Source organism: Rhinolophus ferrumequinum, chromosome 8, assembly GCF_004115265.2.
Source record: "Rhinolophus ferrumequinum isolate MPI-CBG mRhiFer1 chromosome 8, mRhiFer1_v1.p, whole genome shotgun sequence".
NCBI lineage: Eukaryota > Metazoa > Chordata > Mammalia > Chiroptera > Rhinolophidae > Rhinolophus > Rhinolophus ferrumequinum.
This window is the reverse complement of record NC_046291.1, coordinates 62,510,102-62,523,320: the sequence shown is the minus strand read 5'-3', so window position 1 is coordinate 62,523,320 and position 13,219 is coordinate 62,510,102. Positions and strand designations below refer to the sequence as shown.

The 13,219-nt window shown below is 35.7% G+C and overlaps 1 protein-coding gene across 7 annotated transcripts in view; it reads left to right on the top strand.

The window, feature by feature from the left end:
* MARCHF7 (membrane associated ring-CH-type finger 7) overlaps nt 1-13,219 on the top strand; it is a 50,245-nt gene extending 37,026 nt beyond the window's left edge. For 2 of the 7 annotated variants that reach the window (XR_004423719.1, XR_004423717.1), the window contains 4 exons: nt 1,511-1,643; nt 7,640-7,753; nt 9,328-9,376; nt 11,920-13,219. Coding sequence is in view for 4 of the 7 variants with exons in the window: in XM_033112792.1 (XP_032968683.1) it covers nt 1,511-1,620; nt 7,640-7,753; nt 9,328-9,376; nt 11,920-11,978 (332 nt within the window). In the remaining 3 variants the exon portion in view is untranslated. The remainder of the gene's footprint in view (nt 1-1,510; nt 1,644-7,639; nt 7,754-9,327; nt 9,377-11,919) is intronic. The other 5 variants (XM_033112792.1, XM_033112790.1, XM_033112793.1 and 2 more) reach the window with 3 other exon arrangements.

The following is a 13,219-nucleotide window of genomic DNA, read 5'->3' as shown; positions in this document are numbered from 1 at the left end:
GTAAGTTACTGCTGCTGTCTTGGATTTTATGCCAAATTTTACTATTTAAAAAATTGCTGTTACTAAGTAACACTAATTCTAAGAGATTTATGAGCTCTTTGAAGATAGGGGTTAACTGCTTGGCTCTTTTCATTCTGAATCTCCAAAACCTCTTAATATTGCTTGGTAGATAACAAGTACTCAGCAGGTATTAGTTGAATTAAATTTAAACCTCTACCCTGTTAACATGACTTCCTTTAATTTTTAGAATGTTTTTTTCAATTTAAAGCCCTATCTAAAAGTAAAAACACATGGGAAAAGTGGGGTGGGGGCTGCAAGTTTAATTTGACAAGACTACTACCTACTTAATTGTAACCAGAAGCTTAGTAACCACATGTTGAAGGAATATGGAACAGGAGCTTTTCAAAAAAAATTGTAAAATACATATAATATAAAATTTGCTCTTTTAACCATTATTGAGTGTACAATTCAGTGACATTATGTGCATCCACAATGTTGTACGAACATCACCATTATCTGTTTCCAAAACTTTTTCATTACTCCAAACGGAAACTCTGTATCCATTAAGTAGTAACACCGTCCTCCCAACCCCTGGTAATTTCTGATTTACCTTCTCTCTGAATTTGCCTATTCTACGTATTTCATACAAATGGAATAATACAGTATTTGTCCTTTTTGTATATACCTTATTTTACTTAGCATAATGTTTTCAAAGTTCATCTATGTTGTAGTATGTATCAGGACTTCATTCCTCGTTTGGCTGAAAGGAGCTGTTTTGATTTGAACAAAAGTGGATTCCTTTTTTACCCGCCTTAGCCTAGGGATTGCGCATTCCTTAAACCACAGAAGATCTTAGGTATATACAGAGGGTGCGAAAAAAATGTATACATGTTTTAAGTAAGGAAAAAACTATTAAAATTGTAATACGCAATATATACCGATAACAAAAGATGAATACAAGTCATGTGTATACGTTTTCTTGGCACCCCCAGTATTGTTGCCTTACAGATGCTGGCCTGGGTAAGTGTATGTAACTAGTTGTTTGAGATACTATTAGGTTGGTGCAAAAGTAATTGCGATTTAAAAGGTTAGAAACAAGTGTAAAAACTGCAGTTACTTTTGCACCAACCTAATATATTATTAAACATTGTTTTCATGCCATCTTGCCAAAGTACTTAAAGAGGAAGTAGGAAGTATAGATGACATTCCATTCTCAGCTTCCCATGATCAGGAATGTATGAGTATCTGGGAGGAAAAACAACAGCTATAATGGGTGGAGGCTGAAATACCATAGAGTAGGACCTAACATGCGCATCAGGTGTTGCTGGTTGCTATTTTAGGAGACATTACTAGTATACAGCAGTAATGCACTCTCCCTGCCCCTCCCCCCTCCTCCCTCCTCCTTCCCTCCCTTTTGATTTTCTGTATTGTAAGCTGAAAATTTACAAGGAAAAATGTTTTGTGGAGACATAGCAAAACTAAGCTTCGTTTATTATTTAATTTTTACCAGGTTCTTCATTAGAGGCTGTAACCACCTGTGAACTATGTAAAGAGAAGTTGCAGCTTAACCTGGAGGATTTTGATATTCATGAACTACATAGAGCTCATGCAAATGAACAAGTTAGTATATTTTGCCTAATTTGGTAAGTGTCTGTTCTATGCTTAAAGGACAGCTCTTGAAGAAACGATTAAATCATGGTCAGAAAACCAGCATTAAAATAATAAAAATAGTAATAATAATGTTCTTAACATAATTCTGTTACTGCATTAGCTATTACAATTTTTTAATTTTAATTTTTCCCATAATAACTTTTTATAACTGAAAGGCAAATAACCAAGTCACAGGTTTTAAGTTTATTAAGATAAAATACATTATCCTCTTTAAATAAACCTGAAAATAATAAAGACTTAGGAAGGTGATCCCAAAGTAGGCGTGCCAACTATATCTCCCCGGAGATGTCTTCAGTTTTGAATCCCTCTGAGTGCTGAAATATGATTATAAAACACATCCTATTTCTGTATTTTTTTATATTAGGAATAATTTTTATATGCATATCTGACCCACATTCTTCCTACTGTCCTGGTTCCCTTTACCCTTCCCATTCCTGCCACCAGCTTTATGTTGACCAAGTTAATCTTACGAAATCTTTTATTCCAAGTTTACGTTCTTTCTCTTTCCTTTAGTATTTGTATCATTACAGTCTAGCTATTATTTATATAATGAATAATGTCAGTGTTTCTTTTATCATAAGAAGTTTTTACAAATTTTTTTTTCATTTCTCAGATATTTCAGTGTGTATTGATAACTCCTTCCCAATAAATGAATTACTAACTTTTATTTCTTGAAGAGTTTTAAATGTTTAAAAATTTTTGAGATGTTTAAATTATATAGTTAGAATGTGAAGAGCTTAAAGGAAAACTCTTGGGGAAAAAGAAAAGATGATAAAGGAGATTACAAGAATGATCCTAGAGCTTATACTGTGCAAGTGTGCTTAGCATATTTGTTATAAAAAGAGATATATTGTGGTGAAAGAATGCATGAATCCTTGAAAAACACTTTTTAAATGAAGGAATAATGGATCCCCACTTTTTTTGACAACGAAATTCACAAAACATGAAAACCATTTAAAGTGAACAATTTAGTGGTATCAGTACATTTGCAATGTTGTGTAACCACCACCTCTAGTTCCAAGACATTTTCATCTCTCCAAAAGAAAATCCTGTACCCATTAAGCAGTTTCTCCCCGTTACCTCCTTCCACATCCCCTGGCAACCATCGGTCTGCTCTCTGTCCTTATGGGTTTACCTGTTCTGAATATTTTGTAAAAATGTAATAATGTAGTATATGATCATTTGTGGACACCCTTTTAAATGTGGGAATAATGGAACCCTTTGAAAATCACATTAAAACCATGGACACTCCTTACAAAATACAAGTATATGGAAACAAAATTTGTATATAACTTAAGAGATTCCCAGATTCCTTGAAGCTAATTTTTTAGATCCAGGTTAAGAATCACTGATCTAGTGAATGAACCATTAGGCAGTTGATGGAGCACAAATGCTGCACTAATACTATTGTTTTAGTCTCTGATGAGCCAGTTGTCCAAAAAGAATACCACTTTAAGCAAGGAATTTTTTTAAATCCCCAAGGAGAGTCTCTAGACAGCTGAGCATTGGTATTTTAAAGAATGGGACAATATGGAAAGGTAGATTGATGGCCAAGAAGTTATTTTGTGTCTTCTCAAAATGAGAGTAGGTTTTTTTAAGGATTTGTACTTAATCCCTTCCCGTTTTTCACTCTCTCCCAGCCCCCCGCCATCTGGCAACCATCAAAATGTTCTCTGTATCTATGAGTTTGTTTCTGTTTTGTTGGTTTATTTTGTACTTTAGATTCCACATATAAGTGAAATCACATTGCATCTGTCTGTCTTTGTTTGGCATACTGCACTCAGCACAATACCCTCCAGGTCCATGCACGCCTCCACAGATGGTAAGAACGCAGTCCCATCCATGGCTGTGCAATATTCCACTATTTATGTGTACCACCTCTTCTTGATCCATCCACAGACACCCAGGCTGCCACCACATCTTGGCCATTGTAAACTATGCTGTCATGAACATATGGATGCATTCATCCCCGCAAAGTAGCATTTTGGGTTTCTTTAGATAAATACCCAGAAGGGGTTTACTGGTTCCTTCTTTGTCTCTCGTTACAGCATTTGTTTTAAAGTCTATTTTGTCTGGTGTAAGTATTGCTACCCCAACTTTTTTGTGTTTGTTTCCATTTTCATGAAATACCTTTTTCCCATCCCTTGATTTTCATTTCAGTCTGTGTGTGCCCTTTGATCTAAAATGAATCTTGTAGGTAGCATATGTAAGGGCCTCGTTTTCTTTTCCATTTAGCCACCCCTATCTTTGATTAGAACATTTAAGCCGTTTTCGTTCAGAGTAATTGTTGATAGATATATAGTAGTTATTTCCATTCTATTCATATGTTTTATCTTTTCTTTTCATCTTAAATAAGTCTCTCTAACATTCCTTGTAATACTGGTTTGGTGGTGATGAACTCCTTTAGCTTTTTCTTGTCTGGGAAGCTCTTTATCTGTCTTTAAATTCTAAACGATAGCTTTGCTGGGTAGAGTAATCTTGGTTATAGGTCCTTGCTTTTCTTCATTTTGAATATTTCCTGCTACTCCCTTCTGGCCTGCAAAGCTTCCGTTGAGAAATCAGCTGACAGTCTTATGGGAGCTCCCTTGTAGGTAACTGCTTTTCTCTTGCTGCTTTTAAGATTCTGTCTTTGTCCTTAACATTTGCCATTTTAATTATGATGTGTCTTGGAGTGGGCCTTTTTGGGTTCATCTCATTGGGACTCTGCACTTCCTTCTATTTCCTTCGCCAGGTTTGGGAAGTTTTCCATCATTATTTCTTGAAATAGATTTTCAATTTCTGGCTGTCTCTCTTCTGGTACATCTATGATGCAAATGTTGTTACGCTTGATGTTCCAGAGACCCATTAAACTCCTCTTTTTTTTTGCTGTTTTTATTGGGGTTTTTGTTTTTTGTTTTTGCTATCTTCTAATTCTCTGATTCAATTCTCTGCTTCATATAATCTACATTTTTTGTTGTTTTTTAAAATAAATTATATTGAGGGACAGTGTGTTTCTCCAAGGCCCATCACCTCCAAGTCGCTATCCTTCAATCTAGCTGTGGAGGGCGCAGTGCTGCTCCAAGTCCAGTCGTTGTTTTCAGTCTTTAGTTGCAGGGGGCACAGCCCACCATCCCATCCGGAAATTGAACTGGCAACCTTGTTGAGAGCTCACGCTCTAACCAACTGAGCCATCCGGCCGCCCCTCTGGAAGCTCAGCTGCAGCTCGTTGTTTTCAATCTAGTTGTGGAGGCGCAGCTCACTGGCCCATATGGGAATCGAACCAGCAACCCCACTATTCAGAGCTCACGCTCCAACCAACTGAGCCATTAGGCCACCCCTCATCTAATCTGCTTTTGATTCACACTAATGTATTCTTCATTTCAGTTATTGTAGTCTTTATTTCTGGCTGGTTCTTTTTTGTATTCTATCTCTATTTTTATGTTATCCTATCTCTTTGTTGAAGTTCTCACTGACATCATTGAGCATCCTTATAGCCAGTGTTTGGAACTCTGCATCTGGTAGATTGCTTGTCTTCATTTTGTTTAGTTCTTTTTCTGGAACTTGGTGTTGTTCTTTTATTTGGGACATGTTTTCTTTGTCTCATTTTGGCTGCTTCCCTGTGTTTGCTTTTATGTGTTAGGTAGGGCTGCTGTGCCTCCCAGTCTTAGAGTGGCTTTATGTAGTGGGTGTCCTGTGGGACCCAGTGGTGCAGTCTCCCTTGTCACCCAAGCTGGGTACTCAGGTGTGTCCCTTGTGTGTGTTGTGTGTGCCACCTTTTTGTTTGCACGTCAGTAGGAGGGATTGACCCTTGGGCAGATTGGTTGTGTGGACTGGCCATTACTATAGTGAGCTGATGTGGTGCAAGGGCTGATCCTACAAAGCAAGGTTCACTTTACGGGGGTTCTGGTGCTTGTCCAGTCTGCCTTCTGTTTGTGTTGTCCTTGGAGGCAGCCTGGTGATGGCTCCAGCTTGGTCCAAAGTTGGCCACTAGGCGTGACAGCCCTGGGGCCTCCTAGGAGGGGACCCGCTGGAGGCCAAGTTTAGCCACAGCCTGTGACCTTCCTGGGGCCACCTGGTATGAGCCTCAAAGAAATCCTGCACTGGGCTTGGAGGTGCCTCGATAGGCCAATCTATGAACTGAGGCTGGTTACTGTTGTTGCTGGGCTTAGGGCTGCTAAGCCAGACGTATGGGACACACCAAAGCCAGATGCTGCTTGTTTGGGTTTTGTGAACCTGTGAGAGATTTTATGAAAGTCTACAGCATGAGCTAACAAGTTGTTTGTAGGGAAAAGCCACTGGAATCAGCTTTGTGTGCCAGAAAGTTGGCTGGGTCAGGATCTCAGGGAATAACTGGGGCAGGGCAGAGAAAAGGTGATAGCCAGTTTGATGGAGACTTGGGTGTAGCATCTGTCTGCTTCAGCACACAGGAGGGGGAGGGCTCAACAAAAAAATGCTTTCACCAGCTACTCCCTCCGGGAGAAAGCTGCCCCTCCAGCCCTTACCCTCAGTTCTCCCCTGTATGTCCCTGATGCGTTTTGAGCTGCTGGCCCAGCCCTGGAGCTCAGAGCGAGTGAATCCGGCAGCGAGTAAGTCCATGCACGGGCCCTTTAAGAGGAGCGCCTAGGACTGCAGCAGCCCTCCATCTCACTCAGCCACAGTCTCTGCTGGTTTTCACAGCCAGCACTTACGGGGACTTGTTTCCCCAGCACTGGAACCCTGAGCTAGGGAACCTGGTGTGGGACTGGGACCCATTGCTCCTCCAGGTTGGCAGGGGTGGAGGGGGCGGGGAGCAATGTTCCTCCTCTGCAGCTGAGATATCCTTCCTGATTTTTAATGGTCACGGGTGTGGGACCAGACTGTTTTGTGTCTCTGCCCCTCCTACAATTCTTAATAGCTTCTTCTATATGTCCTTAGTTGTAAGGCTCCAGTTCAACTAGACTTCAGGCAATTCTCAGTGATGGTTGTTCGGTACTTTAGTTGTAACTGATGTGGTCCTGAGAGGAGGTGAGCTCAGTGTTTACCTACTCCACCATCTTGACTGGAAAGCCACTATTAACATTTTTTTAATCTTATGGTATACATGATTTCCTTTTAACTTAAAAATAAGCAAAGTAATTAAGTGACACATTTAAAGAAATTAATAAATCAATTTCAAATATCTTGAATACTCTGTAGAATATGATAACTTGCTGAAGTTGGTACTAAGACTGTACAATTCTTCACTAGAGATGAGTTAATTACCAAAAAATGGTACAACTTACAGGTACTTTGCTACTGTGTTTCCCCGACAATAAGACCTAGCAGGACAAGCAGCTCTGATTGTCCAGCAAGGTCTTATTGTCGGGGAAACACAATAAATAAAAATTACAGGACAATTTAAATTTTAATAATAGTATATTCATGATTTGTAGTCTTAGCTTCAAAAAAAAACAAACCGTTTGGAATCAAAGAACTATTTGAGGAAAAGTTACTCTATTTCCTTTTTTAGTTCATTTTTGTAGTTACTGTAGCCTTTAAATTAATCAAATTACATAAGAAACACTTGACCTATCAGAATAGGTTTTAGGTATATAGTATATTGATTTAGGTGTAGATGAAATGGTAATTTTAAATAAATATTTATAGTCATTTATTTGTGCAGTGAAATCTGTTAATGAGCTTTTTAGAGAACCAGAGAATTCATTCTACCATCAAATGATTAATAGTCCCACTTTATGTAAATCATTACATAAGGGAAGACTATATGAGACTAAAGAAGATATTCACACACTTATTTTTACTCATTATTTGGCATTAGTAAAAATTTATGAAATGATGAAGGGGAGCCCTTTATTCCTGATTTAATAGATGGCACCATTATCTCTTATTAGGAACTAGACATGAATACATTTCCACTAGTTTATCAGTATGCTGTGAATATCAGTCTCGAATCTACTAATTTTTCATTCTTCATATTCTTCTTTTTCTCTTGTTTGCTTCCCTTTTGAAGGCTGAGTATGAGTTTATCAGCTCTGGTCTCTACCTAGTTGTGTTATTGCACTTGTGTGAACAAAGCTTTTCTGATATGATGGGAAATACAAATGAACCAAGCACACGTGTCCGAGTAAGTAATATTGGCGTGGGGGAAAAGGGAGGGTGTGATGCCAAGTGTTTGTTTGGGAAGCAGATTGTTTTATATGTTCACATTCTGTTTCCTTTGGGAAGCTCTTAAATTAAAATGAGTCTTAAAAATATATTGTAGATTTAATAGCAATTGCTGTCTGCCTTCTATATCAAGTAGGCTAATTTTCTCCTAAAGCTATTTTAGAGAAATAAGTAATTTTCTAGCTTTTTAAGGTAATTGGAATATGTCTCAGGGAAAACAGAATTGGAAACACTAAGGAAAAAGGCTCTTTTTAATTGGGGGTGGGGGGAACAAACCACTGCAGTATACTAGCTTAGAAACCTGAAATTGAACTCCAAAAACCAAGACAATGTGGGAGATAAACTTCAATTTATTTGTTACTGTCATGTAAAAGATTACCAATGTCCTAATTTTTAAGTGTGTCCATATTGCAAACTAAGATATGGACTATTTGGTGTTTACTAATCTGTACACTATTACCTTAATTTAATTTAACACTTAGGCTACCTTTTTTTTTTGTTTTTGGTTAGTTTTTTACAAGTAAATAATACTGTTTGCCTCAGTGTACCAGCAGAAGTTTATGCTCGGCTGCTTTTCCCATTTTGTGTAGCAAAGGCTAGGGCTGCTTACATTTCATTCCTGTAACATGAATACTTCATATCTTGAAATGTGTTCATAAACATATCCTTTCAACATTTTTACATAAATGTTCATTTTGGTGATAAAAAATAGCAGTTTATGATGAGGTATAAAGTTTCTATTTTAAAAATCATCAAATAATTGATTGTGTGTTGTATGTAATACTGCTTCTAAATTGGTGAAACATTTTTCTGTAACCATCATGTGACCATTATACCTGTGAGCGAATGGATAGATTATTTTTATTGAGAGAAAAGAGAATGAACTATTTAAGAGCATTCAGAATTGGAGCAAAGATCTCTTGACTTCAGGGTGCTTTAGAATCATAGTACCTAAATTTAGTTAATGCCATAAAATGATTTCTAAAACGGTGACTTATCTCTTTAGAATGAATAAACCACATAAAGCATATAAGATCTGTTGAATTAATGCGTTTGTAAAAAAAAGTGCAAGTCATTTTTATGAATTTTTTAAAATACAAAGTTAAATGTAATCCTAAAACTATCAAATTTAGGCAGGAAAATATTGATTCTTGTTTTTAGTTTTTTTAATTGACCACTAAAATTGTATTTATTTGCTTCCAAATTGTGAAGCTTTTAATTATTTTTTCTTCATAATTTTTTGAAGTGTTATATTTATGCAAGAGGAATATCATTGGATAAAATTTTGTATCTGCTTCCAGTTTCTACATGATTAATACATGATTTCTACGTGACTAATAATTATTTTTTAAAAATTAAAAAAATATATCCTTAAGTTTTGTAATTTTTGATGTGAGGGGAGAGAGACCCCTATTTTAAAGGCTTAAAATGATGTTTGACTTTTTAAATAGAAATGAATCTCCTATACTGATTCTATCTTTAGATCCATTTGTAACGTTTCAACTACTGTATTTCTTTCTGCATTGTTTCTAGTTTATTAACCTTGCAAGAACTCTTCAGGCACATATGGAAGATCTCGAAAGTAGGTGGAATTTCCCCTTCCCAGACTTGTTGAATTTACTTTTGCAAATTAAAGCCACAGAGCAAACCCTAAGTATATACTGTATCTATCAAATTAGAGCCTCATTTATAGGCTTAATTGATTTGGGAAACATGGGCTGGGCAACTGACATTTTTTAAAAACATATATTTTTTAAATTATATTAATTTTAAGGTACGGAATTTAAACCCAGTATTTTACTTTTATTTTAAATTTTATTTTTGATCACCTTAATTTTAACACTTAATGAAAGAGACATGTTTGACTGCTAATCAAATCATACTTTTTAATCCATTAAATTTTGCGTGTGTGTGTGTGTATGAAATTTTACTTGTTAGATCATAAAAGGTTTTCCCTGGGTTTACATATAGTTGTAGGAAAACAAGGATGAAAGAGTCCTAATTCTGAGTCTGTAACAGAAGCCATAGGTTTGGGTTTTGGTTTTGGTTTTTTGCTCCTTGTTCAGGTCCTCATAGGCCTTTAACAGCCAGCTCTACCAGCAGTTCCAATCTCTTAACATCACATTCCAGCATTAGGACTCCTGCCTATATGAAGGCACTTAATCACAAATCTTTACAGGCATCTGTACAGCTTAACCTCTTCTCAAAGTCCTACAGTCTCAAAGGTGCTTCATACTAGGTGGGCACAGTTATTGGTGTCTCTGAAATAGTACCTGGGAATTCAAGATTACCCGACCTAGTAACTTTACCCCAAAGCAAGTGTCTCCCCGTGATCAGATTCCAGTACATTCTTTGAAGTATTTTAAAATATATATTCTCCAGTTGATTACCTTCTGTTCTCATCTCCAAAATACCTGAAGTTTATCTGTAGTGGGCATAACATTTTTATCTTTAAAGAGAGCTCGGCATCCTTTGAGGTAAGGTTAAAGAAGGAATTAGTCCTCGTAAGAACCTTTTAATTCCTTGATTGTTGAAGACATGGATTTTTGTCATTCTGTACTATTTTTAAGTCTTAAAAGTACTAGAAGTACACCAGATGATGCATTTTTCAGAATTTTAGTTTGTACAGTATATATGAAAATGATAGTAAATAAAGGAGTCAAATGGTATATAAAACAGGGATTCATTTGGTATAAATCTTTTTTTCCTTTATACGTTTTGGTTCAGATCCATTATGTTTTCTAATATAAAGATCTTTTTTTTGTGAATTACAATTTATACTTTGTCAGATATGATTATAGTAATTTGTTTCAGTGCACATTTTCCTTAGCTTGTTTTTTTTTTTTTTTTAAACATTCTCATTTAGAATTTAGTTTCCTCAACGTTAGCATTGTCTACTCCCATCCTGTGAAAGACAGGAAAATGATGGAGGTGAAATACACCCAGGCTCAGCTGAGAGTGACAGATGTTACAGGTGCTACAAGTTAACTCCCAAGTACCAGAGTATTAATATATTCTGAACAAAGGTTCTGACTGAATTTTCTTCTGTGGAGTAAATCAAATAGAAAACATTAAGTTCTCTGCAAAGCTATTTTACTTCTCCATAATAATAGCATAAAAGTTAACCATCGGATTTACTCATTCATCAGCTAATGATATATTTGATATCATTTACTAAAAATGAATTTAAGATTTCTGCAAGGTAAACAAATAGACTGAAATATGGAAAGAAAAGTTTCCTCTATACATATAGTGTAATTTTCTTATTGATTCTGTTTGCTGGGTGCTCTTAAATTGTCTGTTACTAACACAAGAAGTGTTATACGTTTAACCTTTCTGCCCTTAATAATAGGGGAAACGCTAGTTAGATGTTTTATTTTAGTGAACTTCCATTTTCCTCAACGTGCAGAGCTGTTTACAGAATATGTAGTTTTGTACTTATTATGTCCTTCTTAAAGACATTTCAGGATGTTTTATATTAAAAAGTTGAGCCACTAATGATTCTGAGTTCAGAAATGTTGGAAAAGTGACGTTTCTGACGATGAGGAGGCATAGGAATAATCTCAATGAAAGGTTTTTTAATAAATCCAATTATTTTAACATAGGCTATGTCTACATGAAGCTTTTTTTGACTAGAGCTTTTTCTTGGCATTATATGGACATAGCTTTGGTGTAATTTGCACAAATGCCCATAACCTATTATTCTATGTACATATTTTTTCATTCTCATCGGATGCTTCAAACATGTAGCAGTGATAAGCCAGATTCTACTCAGGTGTGTGAGAGCACTTGCCTTAAGTTCACTTTTTCTCTAGTGGATATATCATTAGCTACTATGAACACAAATTGATCTCAGAAACTTTTTAGAAGACATTCTTGAACCACATTTTTAAACACTTTCATTTTTATATAAAAAAACACAAAACGATGTGGGGTGGGGGTCTTGTGGATGGGCATTACCCACAGTTGAACCACCCTAACCCTGTCATAACCTGTCATTTTGACCAAACAGTATACCAAATTGGGATTTTATTTTACAAGTCATTGCTGTGCTGGCTTCATATTTATACTTCCATTCTCGTCCCCCTTAAAATCATTCTTGATCATCCTGTGTTCTTTCAACAGCTTCAGAGGATGATTCTGAAGAAGATGGAGAGCATAACAGAACGTTTGATATTGCCTAACTGCACATAAGACAAATGGATGATCTGTGAACAAGTGTTTATTAAAGCTGGCAATTAAGTATGAATTTTGTGGGGAATGCCTATTGAATACATTATCTATAAAATGAATATATATATATATGCACATGTATGCATATATATGTATTCATTCTCAAGTGTTGCTGAATTCAAATTCTACTTGCTGGACCTTTTAACATGGCCAGTGACTCTGATTATAAACTGGTAATCAAAAGTATTTTTCTTTTAGGTGAGTGGGAAAGTGTTAACCCTTGTTTTAAATATCTAAGCAATGCTGACAACCCTTTTTTTTGTGTTCTGATTATTGTAGTCATATTTATGAAAAAGGTTCGTGTTTTAGTCTCCTGCTAGTGAAAAAAGACAAAAATATTCTTTCAAAATAAAATGCCAAATGGCACCTAATTATTTTTCTTTTTAAAATGCCTTAAGTTGCAGTCTCATTTTCATAATCATTTGCTTCCGGTGTTTAAAAAAAAAATGGGGAGTAAGTTATGAAAAGTACTATATTAAGTGTCCAAATTTAATTTGAATTCTAAATTCACTTAGCAATAAAATCTAACTTTTAAAAAAGTATATAAATATAAAATGTATAAATGATGGATAAATTTTTGTATTGATTTGAAAAATGCAGATTATATTTGATAGGCCATGGTATGTAGATATTCCTTTTAGGAATATTACAGCTATAAATTATATCAGAATTGCCAAGTGCTATTTGGTAAAAAAGAAAAAATTACTGCAATCTCAAGTTAATGGAATATTTTTAAGTCCCACATTCAAAGTTTAAAACACTGGTTTTCAGTATGTTTTTTAGTGTTGTCTCTTCTTTATAGATAAATATGATATAAATAACCTGTTTGAATCTGGGTCGTTTTTAACTGTTCCTTGCTAATTCTGAGCATTTATTTGGTGACTTACTATTTTTCACTACCTTTGGAAAACAGGTGAACATTACCTATTCACCATGAGTAGATCTACACTGTGATCATGAGTTGTGTATACTTCTGAAACGGTATATTTTCTCTTCAACATCCTTAGGATACACTTAAAAACACCTTCGGGTGGTTTCAAATTAACGTCTTATGCCATGGCAACACACTTCTTTTTCCGAACCTAAATAGAAACCATGTAATTTCTCAAATATGACTCAACAGTTTGCCCTTAGTTTTGTTGGTCTTAATGTAAAACCTTGGCTCGAAATAAAGTGCATACTGATTGATTTA